Genomic DNA, 27,155 nt, shown 5'->3' with positions numbered 1-27,155 from the left:
ACTGGGAAATTTTAGCGATGCACCAATTAATTGGTAAATAATCAGAAATCAGTTTATCAGCCAAATTTCAGCAATATCAGTAACAGTAATTATTAGCAGATTACTTAGTTGATTAATTTTACTGCCACTGTTTTCATCAAAAATAAAATAACAAAAATGTGTGAAATTTTGGCAAACATCGGATCGGTATCGGCCATTGATTTCAATATCAGCTAATGGGATAAATCTCTTATTGGCACATCACTAGGAAATTTGACACTAGAGTTTGTTAAATCCCCTGCCCCACCCTACTCCAAGGTGGGGAGGTGGACACTGATAGGTGCATAACACATGACAGGTACATTGCTCTCAACAATGAAAAAAGAAAGCCTACACTTCAAGTATCAACTAGCTATAAGCCGTACCCTATTTATCTGCTAATGTGGAAGCCAACCTCAGTGGTAGCAGATATACCTGTGCCACTACTAGCTGCAGACTGATGAAGCAACTCTTAATTGTCTGTACCCAAAGTTCAGAAGTTACAACCATAGATTCATGTTCCAACACAACACAAGCGGGGAAATGGGAGTGCTTCTTAATTTTCATCAGTCTAGTAAATGATCTAGTCACCATAGACCAGCTCACTGAAAAGCATAAACTTGCATGGGTAGGATGGAGGCTAGGAGCTATACCCATGAAAGCTGGACCGTACGTACCAAGGTACGTACCCCTCATTCCCTTTATAGTGAGAATTCACCTTCACTCAGCTTCTGGTCTGGTTCAGCAACTGAACAATCACTGTCATAGTCACCCTGACTCACTTCTCCACAATCACTACCACGTACTGTTCACCCGGTCATCACGAAAACATTTGAACTGATCAGTATCCGCTAGAGAATCCTGATCTACAACAGTACAAGCGCCCAGATAGTATCCGTATATCCTCTACCAGACACTTCGACCATATAGTTCAAAATAAGGCCTTGTGCACTATTGAACTATATGGTCAAAATAAGTACGAGAATAAGTTGCATTTGGGGCAAATGCCCCTCCCCCCCCCCCCCACCTTGTGGAGGAGCCAGCCATAGCGAGCTACTTCTGATCAAAATACTAAACTTTATGTCAGGCCAAGATCAATTTAGGCCACTCCTAGTCATACCTTAGTTTCTGGTCACTTCCTAGCCAACAAATGGATGCGGGCGAGCGGATGATCAGGACTTCAGGACTCTATAATTGTGTCAGACATTAAATTTTGGACAAAAAGATGTTGAAATATTTTTAGTGGGTCAAGCAGTGCTGCAAATAAGCCAAATTTCAAGATCATGTGTAATTACATCCATGGGTTATTAAAATGTTTTTGAGGATCCAGCTCAACGAATGCATACTATACTTGTTTAATTCACTTTTTTGATATTACTATATATGGTAGGAGCTAAGGTGAATGGTTCATCTCCATGTCAACCAAATAAATTAGTGCTGTAATTGTTTAAAATTTATTATACAATATTTTTGGCCATGTTTTATATGAACATCAGTATCGAGGATATTTGACAGGTTAGCATGTACCTGTTAGTAGGCATTCCAGCCCGTATTTAAATTTTGGAGAAATAGACTTTTATATGCTCAATATAGATAGAGTATTGATTACTGATCTCAGAAATGTATAGTTTGTTGAGTTGGAATTAGCTACTTTGGCATGCCAGTGCTTTAAAACTAAAGAAAGGTACATTTTCTCCACAGCTCCCCATACATTTTAAGGCATAAATGGCACAATTGAATTGGGAAGTCATCTAGCAACCTGAACTGTCTTGAAATTACAGTTGCTTCTAGCTGCAAGTTTACACATGTAACGAGAGTAACCAGGATCTTAGTGATCTTTGTATGCTTTGTGGTAAGAAATATGTTTCACCTACTGCACGCTTGTCTATACAATGGTGTATAGCCATAGGCAAGCAGCTATCTCAAGTGTAGCCATAGGCAAGTGGCTATCTCAAGTGTAGCCATAGGCAAGTGGCTATCTCAAGTATAGCCATAGGCAAGTGTCTATCTCAAGTAGGTAAAAAGTTGAAGTTAACAACTTATAAAGGTAAAACAACTAAAGTGGAGGTGCTACAATGATGCAACAATACCTAAGGTGGAGTTGTAGTTTCAATTATGGCATTGTTATGCTGAATTTGAAATGGTTTATACTTTTTTTGAGTTGGTGACACAACCATCAGAAATTTGGTAGCTGAAATTACTAACCCAAGAAAGGTAACTATGCATTTTAAAGTACGTAAGCACCATGCAGTGAATACTTTCCATACAACAGTATGTTTTGTAAAAGATTACAAAGGATGTAACACATGTGTAAGATTTCCATGATGATCAGCATATGGACAAACCCCCATCCCCATTGGAGCTCAGATGATGGAGTAATCCCAAGTTTAACACGCATTGTAATTTTGTGCCAGGGTTCTATTGGGAAATATATGGAGAATTTTTTTTAAGATACTGGAATGCCTACTGTTATAGCTATGTACGGATATGTTACCTTGCCTGATAGTGTAACCGGATGCTAGTTACTATCTGAGTATCCCGTTGCATATCCAAACATCCTGATGCGAAATCCAGCCTGGTAACATAACTACACACAAGTTTTAGGTGGCATGCTTTGTGAAGCAAATGGTGACCAATAAGGATCACACCTTTGCGTGCTACTCAATGCTCCTCTTTGCTATTGCCATACTGTTTCCTACTGTTACTTCGCTGCTCAGTGCTATTGTTAAGTACTGCTGCGAATTGCTATTGCTGTCTACAACTAAAGTAACAACTGACTTAGCTACTTCTGGTACTTATTAAAATGACTGGCACTGTTGCTGTTCATTATTTCAACCTCGATTTCAACCAGCTGCTTCCTATCTCAGCTGTTGTTGTGGATACTGTTGCTCCTTTTAATACTGCTACATGCTTGTTGCTGTTCTTTGCTTCTTGTATTCTTTTCCTTCATGCTATTCCTACTATTTCTTGTCTGCTTGTGTACAGTTTGCTGCTGCTGCTTCTGCTCTTTGCAGCTATAGCTATAGTTGCTGCTATTTGTATATATTGCTTATGGAACACCAAATGCGACAAAATCAGAAAATTTTTAATTTAACATCAATATTTTGAAATCTATAAAATTCGTGTGATGTTTTAAACCAATTTGGTCAATGTTTCGTAATCGATGTTACAGCATCAATTCAAAAACATCGATGATTGTGCATCAATCTTTGAACATCGATGTTTTTTATCTCTTCGATCACAAAACATTGATGTAAACTTGAGGTGACTGATTCCTGTAAGACTCACTTGTATATACATCTCCATACACTGCGATACTGTGTGGTTACCACACACTGTCTCCGACATTTATCGTACTGTATATTAGGGATCATGGTGTTTGCTCTTCAAATCACCCAAAAAAAGCAGCCTTTCAAAACAATTTGCATTGGTTAAACATAACCAAGCCCCAAAATACCTTCAACCCCAAATCCTTTCAACAAAATTAATTTCTATGGAATTTTGAAAATTTTCTATTTAACTGAATTTTCTACTAACTGACTAACTAACTGATGCTTTCAGACTGCAAGCATATAACCCAACGATGCGTAAGGATATGTAAAGGTTTTTCACTGTCCTCCTTTAATTTGTGTCACTGACAATTCCGCAAGGTGTTGATTTGTGGTAGCATGATATGGTTTCCCCGTGGCTGTGGTGGTACTTATCACCTGTATTTTTGCAAAGACAGTATACTTCTTGTACTGTTCTTCATTTGTATTGCTGTGTAATGGGTGGAACATAGCTGAAAATGAAGCATAATATTAATTTAATTGTTGTGTTCATACGCAAAATAAATTTTATGGTATACCTGGTGCCATTCTTTCTCTTCATATGGTTTCATCAGTCATAACTATCTATGTTATAAAAGGTAAACAAATAAATGCAAGTAGAAGGAAAAATTAAGTTGAATTAAGGATTAAAGAATAAAAAAGTAATGAAACAAGGGAATGGTACAGTAGCTACTAGTGAAGCAAGAGGGCGAGGTTGCCTGCAGATATACTAATGGACATTTAATACCATGGTTTATAAACTGAAGTATAGGAACTAAATTCCATTAGTATATCTGCAACCTCTCTTGTTTCACTACGTGCTTTTTTGCTATTCCCTAGGGGTTTGTTTCATTACTTTTTTATTCTGGCTTTGATCCCTAATCCAACTTAAAATTTCTAATTTTTCCTTCTACTTGTATACATTACCATGCATGTCCCAATTACAAGCAGTCAGGCCGGTTTGTTTTGAATGATTTCACTTGTTTCAGTATAGTCTAACAGCAATGCCAAGATGAAGACATGGTTACACACATGCAAGTGGTGATATCGCTAGAACAGAGATCAGTTTCCATTAATCACTTTTCAAGTAATAATTTGATTCAGATTCCTGAAGACTGATGAAATATTTCTACCTAACTTATACTAAACTAATAGAAGGTACTGTCAATGTTTTCAGCTGTTATGTGCCTGCACTAGTACCTATATTTTTAGACCTGTATCTTTGACCAAACATTAAACACCTGTAACTTGCTATCGTAAAGTAGCTAAATGTGTGTGTATGTGTGTTATATTTTTGCTGGTTTGCACCATTTAGAAAAGTTACATAAATAGCTGTATTGCAGGTACTATACTGTCAGTTAGTTAAACTATTGGAATACCTTTTTGAACCTTTTCATCTTAAATAAATGAATCATGTTCATGTTCTGCATGAAGGATTAATGATAACAGATGTTAAGGGAAATTAAACTAACCCCTTTAAGCAGTGCTTTGAAAATACGTGGAACTAGTGCAGGGTGTTCTTTGGGGCACTTTATGAAGTTCAGTCTCCAAATGATTATAGTGAGGAGTGATTATCACATGGATTATCGTTGACAAGGTATTGAGTAAGAGTACTGACTATGAGGCACGGTAATCCTTTAATTCATGGAGATACATAGACATTGTGCCACCCGCATCTCACAGTACTGTAAAGATCTAGGCTGTCTTATGGTGGACTGCACGTGAATATGGATGTCAAGCCATGTCACATCATGAAGGATCACAAGGATGTATGTACGAACAAAATAATTGTCCCTTTCATCAATGCATATTATGGATATCAGATGTTACTAGCATGATACAAGATGAAGACACATTTGGTGCACTGACCTGCAAGTGTTGTCACTGCAAATTTGCATGGGAGTGAGTTGAGTAAATTGTTATAACTGCTGAGTGTGACATTGAGAGAAAGGAAAAACCTAGTTTAGAGAGAGATTTCCTTAATGGCAACCTGAAAAAAGAACTGACAGAAATTGTGGATCTGACTACAGCAATAATAGAGTTATGTGTAATGTTGCAATTAAGCTGCTGATCATCTGTTGATTGGCAGTTCTTCCTATCATCATGAGTTAATCAACTCTTTCTATTATCAATCTTATCCATACAGTAAACGAAACTGGGTAAAAATGATGTCCCTTTCTTCATCTGTTCATTGCTTCTATATGACCACAGAGTCAACTGATTGTACACAATTACACATGTTGATAAGGTGTAATGAGACTGTGAAACATAATGAATTTGAAGATCACTACTAGACTTAACACAGCACCATAGAGGGTGGCCTACATGGTTGGTTGGTACGCCATTATCTGTTGTACAAGTGTGGCTGTATATCCCAGCTATTGCCATCTCCATAATATTTTGAAATTGTTTACAATATGCGTTCACAATTGTGTTTGCTAGCTGTCAGAGAAACTAAGTCATTAGTTGTGGACTCTGAAAATCCAGAAGCAATTCATGCAGTAAGGCTATACAACAAAGAGAACTAGCAACTTATGGTTACAATGATAACTGGTTCACCCACATAGTTAATTATTATCCACTGGAGTTTTACAAAATTAATAACTGTCAGCTTCTTCAACCCCAGTGGTCTCTTCTGTTTACCAATGACCAGTCAATTCTTGAGAGAATGGAACTTGTTGCAATAGGGTAATGTGGTACAGTTGCTATGGCAATACAAAAATGACAAAGGGTATTGTTTACTTACTTAATATGTAAGAAGTTAGGTGTGTTACGTTTGCCTTTTTTTATCTCACCCTATGTTTTATTTGTATACTCTGAATTGTATATACAAGTTGCTTACCATTGTCTGTGGCTAACTATGTATGATAGAGAAGATAATATATTTTAAAAAAAGAAGTCCATAGGTACCCATTTGTTAAAAACTAGTGAAACAAGAGACATAATATATACGTACCAAATCTTTATGTGGGAAAATCCCTTTTTAGCTTGTTACAAATTGCTTGTTAATGCCAGAGTAGTGGAACCACATCAGCTATGACATACAATAATGTCTCTTTGTTTCCCTATTGTTAAGCACATGAATCCCTACTTCATTAACACTTTCACTAATGTGGTAACTTTTAGGGCTGAAACGATCACGGTGTTTTAGTATTTAAGTACTTGCTAGAGTTAATGATTGGGTACTCACAAATACTAGCTACTTGTAGTGATACCCATCTGACATGTTTTATACTGACTATGGACTATAAGCAGATGCACTGTATATATACTGGCTGAATTACGGACTACGATTTTAAGTAAACAGTTAGCGTTCCTGACATGCTGATCAAACTCTATAGCCTTCATTGTTCCACTCCCTGATGGCAAATGCATCATATGAGCTGTGTCATGCATGTGATCTTAATGAGTACTTGGGTACTATCTGAGTACCAAAATTCTTAACAAATACTTGAGTATTTGCAGTATTGTTTCAGCCCTAGTAATTTTTTTAGTATTGTAACAATAATAATTATTTGTGTATTGTGACTGTTCTATTAGAGTACCAAAGACGATTTGTTGCATTTGGGTAACTGGTGTTTCAATCTCCCTGTTTGCAACAGTTGCAACAGTGGGCCTTATGTTAAACCCATGACATAAACTGCTAAGGGGTGTGGTGTCAATTCTCAATGCTTTTGTGGAGTATATAGTGGCGTAAATCAGAACGAAGCTACTACACGTGTTCACACTGAATACCAACTGATCTAATGTGTTAGAATCACACATGCGCATAACAATTACAACGGCTAATAATAACAGTCCACAATGTTAAATGTGTTAATCACTGTCCGTGACAGCTTTGGTTTTGTGTAGCAAAACAGTTTATGAGCTATCCACTCCCTTTCATAATAGTCACAATTTGAATACACATCATGGCATTGGTTATTACAAAAAAAGAAGGTAGCACAGCAAATATCAATTCAAAGTTATTTTTATATGGTTGCCAATATCTTCTGAAACTTTAACGTATTGTATTTGTTTGACTGCTCTATTACACAACAATTTAGTCAATGTTGTGCCTTTTGGGGATATTTAGCATCAAGCCTTACTCTTCATGATAAATTGGTAAGGAATATGTGCTAACAATGCTGTACTGCTTAATGTAACCAAAGTGATTAATATAAATAGGTTAAAATTTAAATTAAACACTATAGTGTATTTGCTTTTTGTTATAGTGTATCATTATTGCATTTCATTAGAGTCTCTTTAAGGTATACGTTGACCTACTTGTTTGAAACAATCCTAAAGTGAAACTACTTCATGCTATAAATTGTTAAGAAATATTGTCATAATACATTATTTACCGTAGCCCATGCAAGCACATACAGTATGGTACACTGTAAAAAATTAGTAGTGAATTGCTCTGCCACAATACTCACTACTTTTAAGTAGTGATGTTCACTACTTTTTGTAGTGAACGTCACTACTTGGTGGTCAATGTAGTGACGTTCACTACAAACTTAGTAGTGAACGTCACTACACAAAAATAGTGAGTATTGTGGTAGCCATTAGTAGTGACGTTCACTAAATTTAGTAGTGATGTTCACTAGTTTGTTTTTACTGTGTAGTATTGTATATTAGGGATTAATATGGAAGTTTGCAGTTTCTAACAAAAATATTAACTAGAAACCAGCCTCACAATGCCTTCATGGTGCCTTGGCAGTACTGAAGTCAAGCCTGAAGTGTCTTCATTGTGACCATGCATGAGGTGACCTCCCCGCTTTTTTATTTCTATGATCCCTAGCTGATTAAGCCTGAATCAAATATGCTCAAATTTTTCCCAATTGCTTTCAGGAACTCCCAAATATTTTTGCCTATTATGCTCTTCACTGTTCGCATTATGCCTGAATTTTATGCTCCTATAAGTTAGATTTTTATATACAATTATCTTGGAACACTTTAATTAGTGAATCTATTACAGTATTTCACTACAAAGTGCATGACTGTTCTATTCAAGAGTATCAATCTAAGGAGCTAGCACAATGCTTTATTGCAGTTTCCACTTACTGCTCAATTAAGGAGTATCAATCTATTCTTCAAGTCATGTAATTCCATGCATAGTTGAAATATCCACCTAATATGCTAGCATTGTGCTGGCATAGCACTCCATGCAGCCTATTATGCTTTGTATTATGCTGGCATATTTAATGCAGTCCTATCCCTACTAAAACTTAAATTCATAATTTTTCCTTGCACTTATTTAATGGTAAGGATCATAAAAGTCCACCAAACTTCAAGTTTTTTTATGAATTATAATTTCTGTCTGAATGACAACTTTTTTCACAGTATGATGTCACTTGGACCCAAGGCATGCCTTTAAAATGATACAATGCACATATTGATTTGTGCTTTATGTCACATTGCTTTTCTCTGCTAAAACAAAGGTATTCATGTAAGAAGGAAGTGGAGAATTCTCCATAGTTTTCACATCATGCCTCCTAACGTGAGTAGAAAGAATTGTAGATGCTTTTGATGCACTGTACTCCATATGCATTGTTATGATGAAGTGAAATGGCTGCTATGCTTCTTTATTCTTAATGGTTGGTGCATGCATACAAAAGTTAATGAATATATGTAAGGAAATTCCATAGCTGAGTATGAAGGAAGCACTGAAACAAGAGAACATAGCCTGATGTGCAAATTTAATACATTATTCATGATAGTTCATTGCAGTTTGTATTGAAATTACATTTGCACATCAGCCCATGTTTCAGAGTGTTTTATTGTAACGATCCACACTACTACGTATAGTAGTCAGTCTCAGCATCATCTGTATCTTTTAAGAACAACTGTTTAGTAATCTGTACTTGAGTATTTGTAATTACTAATTTAAATGTTTTTATCACACCAACTACTATGCACGACACTACACAGTCATGTCCTATGCCACATGATTTGAACAGAAATGCAACAACATACTTAATCCGGAGTGCACACTTCATAGTATATGTATACTGGAGGACATGTGGTATAAGTATGTACAGGGTGCAAAGGGTCTTGGAGAGCTGTGTTCTTCAGAAGCTGCAAGTCCATGCCTATGAATTTATATAAAGTGTAAAGGTTGCTAAGTTATGGTGATGATTTACTGTGGCATGCATTGGAAGTTTACAGTAAAACAAACTGTAAATTTCTCACCTTGACACTTCCGATAGCATACTGATTCCATACAACTTGAAAACAGTCTGTCAAGACTTTAAAGTATAATGTATTCTTGTACTGTGCTTAGTGAGTAAGAAGAACAGATGCAGCATGGCATGATGCACTGCAGTATAACCAAGGTTCAAATTTAGGATTTAGGAGCTTTACTGAGAGCTTTATTTTGCTAGCCCGTCCAGGATTTATCCATGGTGCTGGTAATTAAAATTTCATGATTCATGTATTTGTTGCATTTGTTCAGTTTAAGTGCCATGTATACTTAAGGAGTTGAAGCAGCTGAGATTAGGTGGTATATGACGTGGCACAATTCACAACCCATTAAATTTGTTTTTGTTTGTCAGGTATATATATGTACCAATTGTGAAAATTCAAACAAAATGAAACAAGAGGTGACATACCTATTTTATAAGACCTCCATGCAGTCAGTATAGTGGGTGGGACTGAAATACCGTATTGACTATCTACATTATAAGATATGAAATGATTAACAATAAGGTGGGTTGGATTGTTAAACACTGAGTGAGTGGGCAATGGTACAAAGAGTATAATACCAAGTAAGTTCCTACTGTATAGAAAAGGGTAGCTAGAGTATTTCAGTATGAAATGTTATATACAATGCTCACCTGTATAAAAGTTGCTAGTCTTGTTATTGCTCCAAATCACTTCATCTCAGTGACACTTAATTCCTGGTTTGCCTATTTAAACAAGGTTCCAGCTTTCCGATATGAATCCTGCATATGGGATCATCAAAAGATAGTGCTATTGTCTGTACAATAATATATAAATAGACATATAGTGGTTAGCTGTACGGTATGTATCATGTGCTAGTAACCATGTGAAATTAGTAACTTTACTTGTGGGCTGATGTGTGACAATAAGTCTGAGTGATGACTTTGCCAACGTGTTAATGCTCTTAGTTTGTCATGGACCAGTACACCATCGTGGAACAAATTAGTTATGATGTCTGTAGTGTACCAAATATTTATCAATATATAGAAACCACAATTAATACGGTAGTTTGTTATCTAGGCAGTTGTAAGAGACACCTTGGGACCACTCCAGTATGTACTAAAAAGACCTTTGCAGTAGTATACTGGGATTATGAAGTAATGCCCAAAAGTATCATCCAAAAACTGATCTCATGACAGCTTGGCATGCAGTATTGGGCATATATGAAACCTAAATGTGTCTGTAGAGCATTTCCAAAAAAATTCCATTATTAAAATGAACTGACTGACTGAGGCCTTCAGCCAAGCATAACTTAACTCAGTATGGTTAAGGCTTGATTTTTTTCACTGTTTGACCTTGCTTTGGCCTTTTCAGCACTGCATGGCAACAACTATACAGTGCATGAATCATTTTGTTCCCCTTGTGTGCTTCGTTTCTTTCTCCAATCTCCACTACCACAGCTATAGGTGTCGATTCACAAATAGCACATTATGACTTCTACTGTACTATCATGAGAATTGTCCATAATTTCTGTAGTGAGCTATAATAACAGAGGTGCTTCTTTGTAATGTAGCTGAAAACAATGGGCTGAAAGTGGAAGAGTCACATCACTTAATTTTCAGTAATTAATAGTTAGGGATGCATGCACATTCAGCTGCGCAGTTATTTTTATAATGTGTCTGATGCCACTTTTTCCTTTGTTGCAGTATGCACAGGTTCACCAGTAATAAATTATGTTTGTATAAGAGTCGGTATTAAGGAAAGCCATCTATGCAATTCAGATGTATTGCTATCTGTCCACAAATCAATAGATACCATGGCAACAAATGTCAAGGAGTCCGAGTAGTCAAGATAATCCTGAGTAGAGCCATACCTATTTTATTTTATGTTATACAGGCCCAACCGACTGTCTTTTTTTATGACCTGGAATAATAATGATAATCATGTGAAGTAGAATCAGATCCAACTAGTATATTAAAAATTATTAATTAAAAAAAAAGGTAGGGATCTAAGCAATAAAAAGTAATGAAACAAGAGGAATGATGGTATTACAGCATAGCTTGGTGAAAAAATTCCTACTTTGGCATTGGACAAAATGATTGTTATAACATGCCAATGTAGGGAAGTTATACTGTAATACCATCATTCATCTCCTGTTCACTACATTTTATTGCTTAATTGGATCGATCCCTACTTTGTTTTAATAACTTAATAATTTTCAATATACTTTCATATAGAGTGTAATGGTTCTTTTGAGGTTTTAGGTTGTTGTGTCACTTGACTACGTGCACTGTTAGCCTCAAAAGCATGCTTAAAATGCTTACATGCTTTCAAGTTTTAATGATGGTAGCCAAGTTAATATTCTTAGAATTGGAACACGTCATGAATGCTCATAAAGTAATTGTTCCATCTGTATATTCATAATGGCTTGACCATATGTAAACAGATTTTAATATTTGCTTGTTACTATAAACATAACAATATGCTTGTATGGTATCCATCAGTAAAGTGGTATGATGTAAGTGTGGTATGTACTTTAGAAAAATGATCTAAGAATCTTGGAAGGAAGCATTTTATGAGATGCAAGCAATTATTATAATTGTGAAGAGGTAGCTAGTGTCAATGAAATCAATTCAACAAATTGTAACAACATAACCTCACAAAGCTACAAGTCAATTGTTTGACCAGGCATTCTGTAAAGAGATGCTAGCTTCCATTTGAAGGTCAATGAAGTGCATGTAGCTGTACTACAAATAGCCTGTAAATTCAGTCACAGTCTAAACTTCAAAAACTCAGGAAGAAATTTCCAGACCTAGTGTTACTTCATCTTTTGGCTAGGAAGGTTCCTAACAGCCAGAGTCAAGATCAATTCCTTCCTCTTACTGTGCAAATGAACCCCAACAGATGGCATGTAGCAGGTGGGTGCATGGTGTTAAGGCTTCTGATTGCTGACTGTGTGATGTTTTGATTGTTCTGAATTATTGCAGGTGCATGGAGCAGTCCATGCTTAATATCTTGGCATAAGAAAGGTTTGTTTGTGTTTTCAAAGCTGTTATGTTTACAAAATCTTGAGCAACCAACAAGACAGGGTTGAGTATTTCAGCTGACAGATCATTGAACTACGTATTAATTCATGACTAAAACTAATGCTACAGATCCTAACAGCTTCTTGTGAGATACAGGATCAAGTGTCTTCATGGTGCAATGCCTCAGCTCTCAATTTTATTGCTACTAACACAGAGCATTCATAGAAGACTTGTTTGCTATCTCATGATTGTTAACTATGATAATCAATTCAAACACTTTGTATCATGTAGACATGCATGAGACTGATAGACTGACGGTCTTCCAGGTTGATGGATTGCACCCCGTAGAAACAAGTTGGCTTCCTTCAAACAGCACTTCTCTTCAAAGTTGTGACAACATAGTCAGTATTGTAAAGTGTAGACCTCAGTTAATTTGTTATATGTTGTGGGCCATGCTGTCCTACGTACATAATGACTTTAGTCAAGTGCATTAAAGCATGTAAATTTACTTACAAATGCCAAATGTTTTCTCAACATGAATTCCTGTTTAATGAAGTGAAGCCAAACAGTCATGTACACTATACCCCACAAAATAGAGTGTTTGTATGGCTTTATAACAAAATAATTACATCATGGCTGGTTTATTCACACTTCCCTATTACAGTACAACTTCTTTTTGCATCAAAGTATCCTTAATCTCCTAGCAACATAATAGTATATATCTTTGGGAAACTTGTTTAGCAAAATATATTTGTGTAATATGTCTTTTGTATAGGTTTACTTGATACATTTTTTCTATCTAACTAGTAATCAATTGATATTGCCTGGTGTATAAGCACACCAAGGCATTTTTAAATGCTTGCAGTCTTTGTTTGCAACATAAAAATAGACACTGGGAACAACTAATTAACTTAAAAGAAATTTATTGCTGTACAAATTTTAGAGATAAAGATGGTAAAGGTCTGTGGGGACTCAGTTCGGAAACTGTCATTTATGGATAGGCTGAATGCAGTCAGTGTTGGAAATGGTTCAAGAGCAGAGGAGGATTGACAGTGCACAAATGTAGACCCTACCCAACATCTTGATTTTTAACCTTTTTGGATTTGTTCCCTTTATTAGAAGGGCCACATGACTATTTTATGGCAGTGGTACAGAGGAGGAGGTGTGTGTGTGTGTGTGTGTTGTGTGTGTGTGTGTGTGTGTGTGTGTGTGTGCGTGTGTGTGTGCGTGTGTGTGTGTGTGTGTGTGTGTGTGTGTGTGTGTGTGTGTGTGTGTGTATGAGGTGGGGCAGCATAGCCAAGTGGTTAGGGCATGCGCCTGGTAATCGAAAGGTTCCAGGTTCCATTCCCAGCTGGGCCATTTTGGTGTTGTTGTTGTTTCCTTGAGCAAGAAACTTTACTTTACTCACATTGCTCCAGTCTACCCAGCTGTTAAAGAGGGGACCTGGTGGCCTGGTGCCAACTGGGGAAGCAGCCCACCCAGCTGTAACATCAATGGGTACCTGGTGCAAACTGGGGAAGCAAATGGTCAACTGTCCATGTCTCATATAGCAGTTGAAGGTCCAGGTGGGACTTTGGGTGCCCACACCTTCAACTGTGAGACATGGTACAGCCTCCTGCGGGTTACTATTCCTGCCCCAGGAGGGCATGCCTGCGCTAACTCATAGCACCTGAGTAGCGCACAGGTGCCCCAGTGCTGGCCACTGGGCAGCGTGACCGCTTAGTGGCAGCTGAAGGCTTTGCTTTTTTTGCTTTATGCATGTGTGAGAGAGAGTATGTGTGTGTGCGTGTGCGTGTCCTAGTTTATTTGGTCTTTTGTACTGGTTTCACAGTAGTAACTGTGTCATTGCACATATTCAAAAACATATTGTATAATGATATTACCAGTAAATTAAGTGGTAGGCTTCAGTACTAGCCTTTTCATGCAAATGTTGCTAAAAATTATCTAGTTTTTTTCCTAAAAGACATAGAGAAATATTTTTGTAGATCTACTGTATTTGTGATTCACAGCTGGTAGCTAAGAGAAATAGCTCAGTCAGAAATCCACTAAGTTTACTAACTGATAGTTTCTTGTAAGTTAACAGATACCAAACTATGTGTATGTCAGTGTTCATATACGTAGGGCTTTATTAAAGTAAGGAAGACACTTAGGGACCATCCATAATTTTCAGTCTTTATGCAAGCGTACAAAGATATGCAAGCGTACAAAGAGTACTCTTTTTTCTAACCCTCTCCCTCCTTCGCAAAGCATACTGTATAAATGTTGATACTATGTGCAGTATACACACAATGATTATTCATCATTTTATAAGCGTACGTGTGATTTAACCCCCTCCCCCCTAGCGTACTCTTTGTACTCTTGCGTAAAGGCTGAAAATAATGGATGACCCCTTAGAGAAAATGTATTTTAGACGTCCTGTAGCAATAAAATGAGGTCTTATGTAACAGGAGGCAAAAGGTCTCATTTAAAATTATACAAAAAGTGTACTTTACATGTGTGTATACAGTATAGCATACGTTCTGTCAATGCATAGACATCAAAATTAATTGCCATTGCCTGATATACACTACTGAGAAGGCACAATATATTATATGTTGACACTTAGAGAGAGTTCACCTTCAGGCACTACAGTAGCACCTAAGCAAAGCAAAGACACTTAATACTCTCAACATAATGGATCTTCTCTATTGCTGTATCATATTTTAGCTGAATATATAATAGATACAAGAAGAGTTTCTTGATATTATTAATTCATTGAAATACTAGAGGCGAGTGGTTATGTGACTGCCAAGTTTTTATTAAGTTTTGCTTGTTGTTTTCATGGTACTCTCTGTGTATAGTTAATTTATTTGTCATTTTTAATCTAGAAATAAAGTGAAGTAATTAGTATAATTGATAAGAAACCTGCCCACATACAATGTTGTGATAAAACGTCTACTTGAGATTTGAATTGTTTAACATCTAAATTTAAATTGGTAATTCTGTTTAACATGTTTGTTTATATCATTGTTGCAACTTTACATTCTATTCTACATGCATCTATATAGCTTTACTATAGTAGGATTATATTTATGATTAAAGTCAGCAAAAGTCTATTTTGTGCGATTAAAAAGATGATGTATGAAGTGATTTATGTAGTGCTGTAGTGCTAAAAGTAACAAATTTTTGTGTTGCTATGTGGCACCATCAATACCAATATATAAACATCTAAAAACACACATTGTAAAAAATACGTACTTGTATTCGTGGAATTGCAACAAAGTACGTAATTTGTATGTTTCTGTTTTCACTTCCTGTACCATAACTAGACAGTTAGTATAGAATACAGACGGATGCTCTACAACTGTATATCTGGTGTAGTATAAATAAAGTAACACTCTGTAGGACAGCATCAAATTATTAGCCAATCAAAGTACACCAGCTCAGCCAACAAAACTCAATCTATTACAATGTCCAAAATAGTATTTTACATGATAGTTGCTCTTGTTGTGGAGGGCTGCCTTGGAGAGAAGACTTATAATGGAAATGTTACATGTGATGCAGACAGAAATTCAGCAAATGTAGCTGATGAAAAGGAGCAAGTAGTTTTAAATTGCAAAAAAAATCATACAGAACGACTTACGATGTTTGAAGTTGACTGCTGCATTAGAGAAGTAACACAAAACATATATGCATTTCCGAAGATATTTCGTAGCGTGGTCATTGAGACCGATAAAGTAAGTTTAATTATATTTTTATACTAATACCTTCTAATACTCATATCTAAACATTACAGCACCCAAATTTGACAACATGCAAGCCAGAGATAAACAAAACGGACAATGATAATGTATCACTCAACAATATGGAAGACATGCTCAATCAATTTTCAAGCACTTGCAAGAGATATGCTCACATAATGGCCTTTAAACATCAACTCCAATGTCATGTGTTTAACACTGCTCTAGAAGCTGACACTACATCACTACTTACTAATCTTATCATCACATTACAAATTGCAGCAGTTAAGCTTCAAAAACTTGAGGTAATTTTAATATATTGAAGTTAATAGATGCTTTCATAATTTAATTATTTTGCAGCATGCTAATTTCGGCAATAGCTCGTGCATCAAATTCTCATCAGAGCAGTACCACCATATCTACAAATCAGAATTTCAAGGGTATGTGCTCCACTCACTTTTCGATATGGTCAGTAAATGGGATACAGAAAATGATCTTTGTTGTAAATGGAACCAATATCTTAAATAATTGTTTAGGTTTACACATCAGATTTTAATTTATTTTTATAATGATTTCCCTTACCACTTTTTATACATTTTGTTTAACTTTTTGAATTAAATTATTCTTCTAATATGTACCTACAGTGAAAATTAAACAGCTCATTTTATTCTTTATTCAGTTTGTTCATGTCACATGAACAAACTTCGCACTTTTTTTCATTACCTGGATGTAAATAGCACATACAGCACTTGGCGCCACTGTTGACAACATGCTGGTGTACTTTGAAAATAAGGAACTAACATTTGTCTGTAAATAAGTAGCATGTTAATACTGCAGTGTATGAGACAGCACTCATGCACCAAAGATAGAAGCATGCTGATGGTACCATACTTGCTATGAAGCAGTTTGCTAGTTGATGACAGTAGTTTTCATCATTTGTATAAGTGTAAGTATAGCTCTGGCTGTGTAGAATGAGAAAATGTGATTATCAGAGACTCCAGCTGCACCATTTAGGCATGCATCCTTTGTAATACTTACAAAGAAAGAGATTAAAAAGGTAGATTCTTCTTTGCCCAAGTAAGGGTCTGTATTTACACTTCACTTCAAAGAGGAATTTGGATTAAGGTTTAATCCATACAAAAGCCACATTTACTAAACCACCACCACCTTGTACAGTTCCTACAAATCAGGTAGCCAAGCTAAGCACCACCTTGAGACCACACAGTCTGGCACTAATTATACACTGTTAAAACAGGGGAGTAACAGTAACTAGGGGAGTGAAATATTTTACTCTGAAAGGGGAGTTTGGATTACTAGGAGAGTAACAGTAACCCACTAAGGGTAAAGAGAACTCCAAGTAAGTGAAGGCACCAAACTGAAGAGTTCCCATTAACAGCTAGCTAGTAGCTAATGTGAACTCAGTGAGCCAGTATGTCTGAGGCCACATATGAATGAGCCACATGCAGGTTATAGCTGTCTCACTATGTTATTTTCTCCATTAACTAACCTGTTCAATTCTAGCCACTCAATGTAAAAAAGGAAAGTAATTATTTAGGCTTCCTTTTCAATGGCAGCCATTTACTCATGTTTTATTTTACAGGCTAACCAAGACATAGTGAAGGAAACAGAGAGTACGAAAACAGGACGAATTGTTACTCAAGAATATTTTGAAATACGTATGTATAATTATTAAATACCATTTCTATTACAAGCGCATTATTTAGAGTGAAGAGTATTACCATAGAAACGGCTTCTTTAACAACAGAGCCGTGTTGAGTAGTTGAAAGCGGTTTGCTTCTCTGAGGAATTGTAGTGCTTAAAAGGTGATACTACACTGTTTGCTTGTTCGTGAATAATTACTGGACGTTCACTAGAGTCTATCTCATTCATTGTTTCTTCAGGTACGTTTGAGCTCATATCTGAGTCGTCTCGTGTGACACACCGGTTTATTAAACTGGCTCCAACAGAAGTCACCACTGCTCGTGAGGGTTTAGGCGCCTTATTGTGATACGACAGAAATAGTTCAAGACTCAGGGAAAGAGAATAAAATTCGGCGGACTCAGTCGTATCCGCACTGACTGGTACGTACAGTATTCAGCCCATTCAAGCTCACCGCTAGCTACTAGTAGTCAGTGTGTAAGAAGTTGAAGACTTGAGGGAGGAGAGGAAAGCCACCTAGCTTAAACATGGCGTACATATCATGTCCGTCTGCCTTCAGTTGACGTTAGCAGCCGGACACAATGATATTGCCTGGTAAGGTCAGTAGCCTGTATCATTGTCTTTTTACATAATTACATGCAGATTCACTGGAATTAACTAGTAAGATGTATCGTCTGCAGTTAACAAGAATCTTTGATTGTGTGTCTTCAACATTGTGTGTCTTCAACTTCATCAACTTTCCAAGTTATTCTTGACCTGTAAGGAGATAATGTTTATAGTTACGTAAGCACATGTTTACTTTTTTAGCATGGATGTCTCAATGTCACTGAGAACATAGAATTTTTACAACATCCAGTAAGTGTGTTAACATACAGTGACTGTGCATCAATTTGTAAACATATATTACAGGTGCCACAAGAAATCAGTGAACAAATAGACAAACAAAATGATGAACTCCAGGTAGCAAAAAAGTGCTGTTTTGCATGATAGCAACTGTTTGCCTTTTTAGTTTACATTTCCAATGCTGCTGGTCTGGAAGAATTGTTTTTACAACTTTGTTGGCAACTGTGTGTGACGTACCTTCAGCCATAAAGGTAACAAGTATATGATTGTTGAATATTTCTTTACTATACTGCTATTTACTACAGCTGATAACATGTCATGTGGCAGGAAGTAACTCCAGTGAAGTGGCAATGAAGCATCGTTTGCTAATGAAGCCTTGCTACTGGTCTCTTTTTTTTCAGAGACTTTCCAATATTATAAAGCTGGATATTGTAAATATTTTGTTACAGTTTTGCTGTATGTCTTTAACATCATTTGAAATTTTATACGGAGTTATTTGCAGAATTTCATGGAGTAAAGGAAATGCCTTGCATGCTTATGTAAACTCTCCTAGAGTAACTAGAACTCCCTACAATAGATTTTTCAAAGGGTTCCTATTACTCCTTTGTGGGGTGTTAGTTACTCTCCACAAAAATATAGGGGTGTTAAATCCTCCCTACACTGGGAACTCCCCTAGGGGAGTAACAGTTACTCCTTAATTTTAACAGTGTAGTCAAAAGTATCAAAGCTTAATTAAGTGCCAACACATTAAGGGAAACCGAAAAACTAAAATTGGTCAAAACTTCATATTAACATGTACCTCTTAACAAAGACCACCTCTGTAATAAGACCACCTGTATAATAAGACCACCTCATTATAGTAGTTGTGTCAAGTAGGTCCAGCAAAAAGGCCATTAGGTGTAGGTTGAATGCTTGCCTTATAACCATATTGTTGCATACTTTTTGGATGTTGCAAAGACAATGGTTCAAGGTAACACTGGTAGCAGTTTCTGTTCCACCAGCACACCACACCGCATTCCCTTCTGGTATTAACAGCCTTGCTCTTGATTATGGGGTTTTTGGTCTCATATAAACATCAGGCTAAACTGTTGAGTCCATTATAATTAATTTCTTATATGTACTGGTCTTATACTTTCTATCTCTATACTAAGTTTATCATTGTTTACTCCTTATTTCTTCTAGAACATACTTATATACTAAGTACTCTCTTCATTGCATGAGTATATTTATTGCACTAACAAGCTTCCAGGTACTTGTATTTAGCTAATAGCTTTTAAATGTAAACTTATCCCCATGCTTGGATTTGTGGAACTTAAATAAGGCAGTTGAGCTAAATGTTTTGCTTACAATTCCCTGACAAATCTATTTCATTTACGGAGAAAATGTAGTGTTGCTTATGGAGGTTCTGTGTACAATGTTTTGCAGTAGTTGTGTGATTGGTTTGAATGTCAGTAATATCAATATCATGCCACGTAATGTTGTCCTTGGTAACAATTTTCAACTATAGAGTAGGGACCATAGCACATTGATAAAAAGTACTGAAACAAGTTGGAGTAGTGCATGATATTAAATCACAATAAAACAATAAGAAGTGCCATGTCCCTACTGTGCTCAAGGATGGAAAATTTTGGAAATGTACAGTGTAATAATCATAACACTTTGTACACTACTCCAGTACTCCAGCTTGTTTCAGTACTTTTTATTGATGGGCTATGGTCCCAACTCTGTAGTTGAAAATTCAATTTTTTTTTGTGTACTTGTAGCTATGAACTTTATACTTCTAAATTTATAGCGATATATTAATTTCCTACCTAATGGCTTTACCAACACTAACATGTCCATGCATACTGGGCTGGTTAGGTCAGTGTTACTTGGCTACGAATCAAACTACATTTGTCAGACATTTACAAAAACAATTCTTATATAGACATATAAGGCACCAAGAGTTCATAATAATTATATATATATTTAGGGTATGAACTCTTGATGGCACTGAGTGCCCCAGCTATCAGTTATCATCTGAAAAGTGAAGTATCTATGATTACGCTTCATTGTCAGCTGTGTTCAACCTGTTACACAGCATTACGAATCAAGAACTGGTCAAAAAGCACCTCTGCAATCAAAGTAGCCACTATGAAATGTACAGACGATTTCTGTTATGAAGGGAAGCCATCATGCACTATATACTGCCAAATCGACACCTTTCACTGTCAACAAAGATGAATGAGACACAAAGGAGGACACTGGTAAGTCCATGAAGAAATACATTGTCAAAAGGCACATGTCTGGCTGAAGTAACGTCGAACAGTGAAAAAATCAAGCCCGTAGTCTTAGCCATTATCAAGTTATGATTGTCTGAACTTAGGCATCAGTCAGTCAAACAATTACTCAGTCAGTCAATCAGTTACTCAGTCAGTTGAGAATTCTGTTTAATAAATTTTTAAAAACATTTCATAGCAACTTGTTGAAAGCATTTCAGGTCGATCTGAAGGCTTGTTTGGGCCTAACTAATACTGCTACATCATCATCAGGGAAAAGTGAGGCTGGTTTTTGGGTGATGTTTTTTCATGGACCACGTCCAAACCTTTGTAGTCCCTACTGTACAGTACTATCGTACTGTATGATAGGTATATATGGCCTATAGCTAGTGAAGTTGGTATTTTTTGTGCTACTCATGCTAATGATATCAAGTAAGTATGGAACTGGCTAATGTGCTAATTTTCTTTGCAAGGAAGACTTGAGTCCTTATTAGTTTATTGTACTGTTGTTTTTACAGCAATCATGCATGTGTGTATATTAATATAGATATTATAGTGCCTTATTTTATTATGACCATAAACTCATATCAGCATCATTACTTCACTATACTTAGAATCACCTTAACTGATTATAATCTCAGATTACCACCAGTATGTAGAGTAGGCTTTACCAGTACACTGTTCATTAGAATATATACGGTATAAGTACACTGTTCATTAGAATATACGGTATATGGTTACACTTCAAATCTATAAATGTACAGGAACCTAAGGTTGTGGTATTTTGGTCACAATAATGTACTCCATGCAGCTGTCAAATAAGAATCCCTATAAAGTTAATGAATACGATGTAAGTTATGAATACTGATTCATATGGAAGTTTGTGATGCATGTGTCTATCTACTTTTCCTTGCATGTGAGTAGCAATTATAAAGCTGTAGTATATGTATACCAAATATAATACTTTCAAAACATGGTAAATTATGAAATGCTGCATGGAGCGAGAATCACAAATCATTTGTCAGTTTATTGTTAATCAGCTAGTTCAGAATGCTCAAGCTAGTGATATAAGAACTAAGCAGCATGCACTACTACTATAATATATGTGTATACACTAAACCCATTCAGTAGTTATAGCTTTATCTATATGATACAGGCAGTATACATATATGGTTGAAGTAGTCCATAATGTCACTGTTCACTTTTCACTTCAGGAACTATTTTCTGCAGTATAGTAAGTGATCCAGTACAATCCTGCAGATAGCGCGGTACTGTAGCATTTTGGATGTACTGGCAAACACCACCACTGATTACTTCCTGTAGGGCTTGCTCTAAATGCTGTTGTGTTTCTGTACACTGAGGATTTTCTAACTCTGTAGCATTCCATAGTAGTAGAACATATCCTCCTTTCTCCGCAATCCGTACCATTTCTCCAACAGCAACAGCTGGATTAAGAAACCCTGATGTTAGAAAGCCACCAACACACATGCACACGTAAAATGTGCAGCTGGAAATTTTCTTGGCTTCTTGCTCAAATTCACCAAGAATTACATCTGTGTAAACCTTCTTTTGTTTCAAGCATTCTAGCATGGATTCACTCATGTCCAAAGCAATGATGTTGGTAAATCCTTCCATGCTTAACGCTTTTCCCACCAGTCCAGTTCCTGCAGCAACATCCAGAATCTTTTTTGACTTGTTATTCCCAGTAATGACCTCAGCTAATGCATGTGCAGCAATGTTAGGACCATTATACACATATTCCATCTGCTCGTCATAGTAGCATGCACGCTTTGTAAAGTACTGTTTTACATCTTCGCGTGACCTTTTTCTCCAGGGAAGCTCTGTTTCATAGCTAACCACAGCATTATAGACCTCAGGCCGACGAAGTGTGTGGTACGTGTAAGGTACTTCAACATACAGTGGAATAGTGCAGGTGAGTAATACCTCCTCATGTGTACAAGCTGAAACCACACAGTCTCCAAGAGGATTGTACAGCCTCGACATTCCTTCATATCTCTCTCCTGCCAAATCAACATATACAATGTAACAGCGATTTTCATATGCACGAGCAGGGGCCAACAGCAGTGGTGTCTTCACATAGCGCGTACCATCCACAAGAGCATTAGCAATGATGATCATTTGAGCACCTCCTCTTAACACCATTGCACTGACATATTCATGCATACACACATCAGCACAAATTCCCAGACCAACTCGGTATCCTTCCCAGTCCACCACAGTGGTGGTGTCTCCTGGAGTGTACGAACTAGCCTCAGTAGGCCACACGTGAACTTTCCTGTAGTTTGCAATCTGCTCACCAAGCTTGTTGATGAACATCAATGAATTGTAATATCGGCCATCAGCTACCTCAGAGTATCCAAACACTACAGCTATTCCTATCTCTTTGGCAGCTTTAGCTATTATAGTCGCCGCGGGACCATCGCTTGGCTCTGACAAACTTTCAACGTTAGAGAGATCATAATCGGATAGGAAGAGTTCTCCAAACAAGGCGATTTCGGCGCCAGATTTAGCAGCTTTCTTCATCCACTCGATTATTCTCTGAACATTCTCCGCGAGGTTACCCGACGGAGTCGCTTGGCAGATTGCGAACGATTTCGTAGGAACTTTGTTTGTTTTAGAACAGTCCATTTTGAGTTCAACGCTCTCTGGCCTTCGGCGTGCTTGCAGCTGCTATCAATTCGTGTTTACACTATGCGCGCGATTAGAAACCGCACTTATATAAACAGTGATAGAACTTTTATGGGTGCCTATTTACACAACAGTTGTCGCTGAGAAGAAAAAAAAAAGAAACCAGCGTAGCCAACGCAGCCAGAGGAAATTATCGTTAGTAGTGCTTTGTTCTCTGCTACACGCCCTACAGTATACTTTGTTACGGCGGGGATGTGTTGTTAAACATGGAATGTGGTATGGAATCATATACTAATATGATGGAATCAATATTTTGACTCCCCGATATGCTTAGTTAATCATATTCATGTAATGTTTTTGAAAGTCTTCAGCATATTGACTACCGCTATAGCTACGGTGTCAAACTGTCAATAGTCTCGTGCCCAGACCGCTTTTTTCTTTTTGTGTGGGGGCGGAGGGAGCCCCCACACAAAAAGAAAAAAAGCGGTCTGGGCACGAGACTAATGTGTCAATGTGACGCTCTAGAATATGTGCGAAGGACATGTGCTATGCAGACATAGTGGCAACTATTCACCATATGAGAGTGTTACCAGTGTGCAGGGCCACCGAAAAGGGGGGTTGGGGCAACTGGAGCAATTTTTCTCTGCCTTAGCCCAGTGTCACGTGCCGGTGGGGCCTCAGTATACTAGCTATGTGTTTGGCGTACTTTGTGTTAGCCCCCTGCATGTACTTCAGTTTATTTTCTGCCTCTTGCCCCTAGCTGGTGGCCCTGCCAGTGTGGTCTGGCAGACATGCAAGAGGCAGAAAATAAAGTGGCGCCTTTACAATATGCATAAGTAGGTGCCAGAACAGGCCAGGGCAGGGAATATTGATCCAGTTGCCCCCTCCTCCTTTATAAGGTGGCTGGTAAGCTGTTCAGAGCAATGCATTGACAGTACACAACAGTATATAGTGATTGAAAACTTTCAAAAACAGATAGTCCTCAGTAATGATCTAATTTATTAGTAAAAATCTTTTAACAAAGGAACACATTATTCCATTCCACATTCCATGTTTACAACATCCTCCAGCTTTGTTACATGCTGAAAAAGACAGACATCTGCAAGGGTATAATATTTAATGTAAACACTTGTTACTGTAGTCCAGCACCTAAGCCATAAAACTGTTCACTTTTGATAAAAATGCTAAATTTCTTATGGGATACATTTCGAGGTACGTTTGTAACATGTGCACTAGAAAGAAGGCATGTAAAAAGTCCTTTGGAATCCTATTTTTTGGATATCCCTTGCCAATAAAACTATTTGTATAATAAAGGCTGGATCTAGTAGGAAACTTGCAGATGTAATATGATGGCCCAATAAAATGTTACATGAAACAATTGCCGGTTTTCTCAGCCTGGCAGTAAACAAAATGACTGCTGAATATGCTATTATGGGTTTTATTAAAGTTTTTCATTTCCAATGCACACATGCAGTTCTGTAGTATGATGTACATGATCACGTTTCTTTATCAAAGGTGTATAACAAAAGTTATTGAATGATGAAGTTTAGTTGGTTACAGGTGGACATAAAATTATCGATCCCTCTGTATATACATAAATCAAGCAATTATGCTTGCAATGTTCTAATTATAGTTGCAGAGATAACTAGTTGTTGGGTATATACTCAATGATTTACGTCCACTTCTAACCAATTAAAATTTTGTCATTCAATAACTTTTGTTGCACCTTCGATAAAGAAACCATACACATCAAGATGATCATACTACAGAACTGTTTGCATTGGAAATAAAAAACTTTAATAAAACTCTTTGAAAATAATTTTGTTTACTGTCAGGCTGAGAAAACAATTTGTTTCATACAGCATTTTAATGGCCCAAAAATAGGACTTTTAATGCCTCCCCACTACACGTGCTACGAAACCCATAAGAAATATGGTGCTTTTATCAAAAAGTGAACGATTATCTCAATCAGAGCGTCTTATAGGTACTACACTATTATGGTTTCTGTAGCATCTATGAGTATAGATCTGGGAACTTATATAGTCCTATGTACATTTTCAGTTACAGACTGGTTTGAGAATCAGATCTGTAATGGAGTATAATGATGACCATCCATTGAGAAAAGAATCAAAGTATGTACTTGTTTACACGAGCCCATGTAAGTGGACAAACGTATGCAATGCTGTCATGTACCAATATCAGCTCCTGAAATAAACCACATAATTGGAAAGGGGTTTATTCAATGATTACTCATGCATTATCAGTATACAAGGATGTGTATATACACTGGCTGGCCTGGAACTCGTAACAAAGTAGTGGTACAACACACATACCGTATATTATGCTGTGGCATTTATTACTTTAATTCTAAAAATGCTATTCGAATACGACCACCACTCAATGCTAGAAAATGAATGTTGGAAGCCCTAATTTTCAAAATTGATCATGGCACCACTCAAGTGTGGCTACTATTGAAGGTGTGGCGTTTAACCAAGTAAGTACGGTATGTAGTATTACAACTCACTACTTGATATGATTACAACTATGTAAGCAGCTACTTGCACAGGTGTAATTACAGTATAGTTGATACATATACGTATATCATTTCAACCTCTATAGTCCCCTGAAAATTTTTAGCTAGGTTGCTACAAACTTTAATTTTCTTATTCAGTGCATGGGATTTTCTGGTGAATGACTAACTGACTTACTTACTTACTAAGCATAATTCAATAATGGCTAAGGCTACAGACTTGAATTTTCGCTGTTAGATTTCACTTCAGTCTAGCAGGTGCATGACTTGTGGCATATACTCCAGTATGCATCATGGACTTACCTTTGTCCTCTTTGTTCCTATTTACCTTTGCTAATAGTGCAAGGCATCTATTTGCGGATACTAGCATGTGATGGTTTCCCTATACATTGTAACAGAAAATGTCTGTAATTTCTGTAGTAACTAAATTGATTGCAGCCATGTTTACATGAAAACATTAAGTCTGACATCTTTGCTTTTGATGCAGTATGTGTTGGTTCACCAGTCATAATTGTGTTACAAAACAAACAAGTGTATAAGGATAATTAAGAATTTTAAGTTCGATTAGGGATCATATGAGAAAAGTATCGAAACAAGGGGGTCACCTACACCTGCTAATATACTAGTGGAGATTTATTCCCTAGACTGAGTAGGGTTTAAATGTATTCAGCAGGTGTAAGCCACCCCCTTGTTTCACCACTTTCTTTCCTATGATACCTAATGTGTATTAAATTGAAAGAAATAGGAGACAAATCGTGTAAAATTGAGCATAACGCTGATGACATTGTTTTAGTGTAAACTATCTGTGTTCTTTAAGCAAAGACACTTGAATACATTACTAGGATCTTAATCCAGCATGCTCCCCTAGTACTGTTGCACAAATTCAAGTACAGTTATATCTTTGTATGTGTGTGGAGACCAGACAGAGCAACTATATACTCCCTCCAGACAATTTAAAGTCAGACAAGAGCCTTGTAGGCTAATGATTTAGCAGTAATTGA

General features: G+C 36.8%; 2 protein-coding genes and 1 long non-coding RNA gene across 6 annotated transcripts; 2 read left to right on the top strand and 1 right to left on the bottom strand.

Annotated features, from left to right (window-relative positions):
* Positions 1 to 13,239: 13,239 nt before the first annotated feature.
* LOC136264665 (uncharacterized) lies at positions 13,240 to 16,865 on the top strand. Its single transcript, XM_066059443.1, has 4 exons — positions 13,240 to 13,658; positions 15,881 to 16,212; positions 16,272 to 16,520; positions 16,576 to 16,865. Exons 1-4 carry the CDS (start codon positions 13,625 to 13,627, stop codon positions 16,741 to 16,743), a joined length of 783 nt encoding a protein of 260 aa, XP_065915515.1. The 5' UTR covers positions 13,240 to 13,624; the 3' UTR covers positions 16,744 to 16,865.
* Positions 16,866 to 17,458: 593 nt separating this feature from the next.
* On the top strand, positions 17,459 to 19,202 carry LOC136264675 (uncharacterized). 4 transcript variants are annotated; one of them, XR_010705270.1, is made up of 8 exons: positions 17,459 to 17,572; positions 17,816 to 18,038; positions 18,117 to 18,468; positions 18,517 to 18,632; positions 18,682 to 18,729; positions 18,784 to 18,834; positions 18,884 to 18,968; positions 19,023 to 19,202. It is a non-coding gene; the product is annotated as an uncharacterized lncRNA (long non-coding RNA). The 4 variants fall into 4 exon arrangements; XR_010705271.1 differs by lacking the exon at positions 17,459 to 17,572 and having other exon boundaries at positions 17,622 to 17,891; positions 17,940 to 18,038; XR_010705273.1 differs by lacking the exon at positions 17,459 to 17,572 and having other exon boundaries at positions 17,620 to 18,038; positions 18,117 to 18,473.
* Positions 19,203 to 21,911: 2,709 nt separating this feature from the next.
* Positions 21,912 to 23,673, bottom strand: LOC136264661 (hydrolase in pqqF 5'region-like). Its single transcript, XM_066059441.1, has one exon. The coding sequence runs from the start codon at positions 23,622 to 23,624 to the stop codon at positions 22,167 to 22,169; it is 1,458 nt and encodes a 485-aa protein (XP_065915513.1). The 5' UTR covers positions 23,625 to 23,673; the 3' UTR covers positions 21,912 to 22,166.
* Positions 23,674 to 27,155: the final 3,482 nt, after the last annotated feature.

This window comes from Dysidea avara, chromosome 8 (genome assembly GCF_963678975.1).
Source record: "Dysidea avara chromosome 8, odDysAvar1.4, whole genome shotgun sequence".
Taxonomy (NCBI): Eukaryota; Metazoa; Porifera; class Demospongiae; order Dictyoceratida; family Dysideidae; genus Dysidea; species Dysidea avara.
The sequence above is the reverse complement of the archived record's forward strand: the minus strand, read 5'-3'. Positions and strand labels throughout refer to the sequence as shown.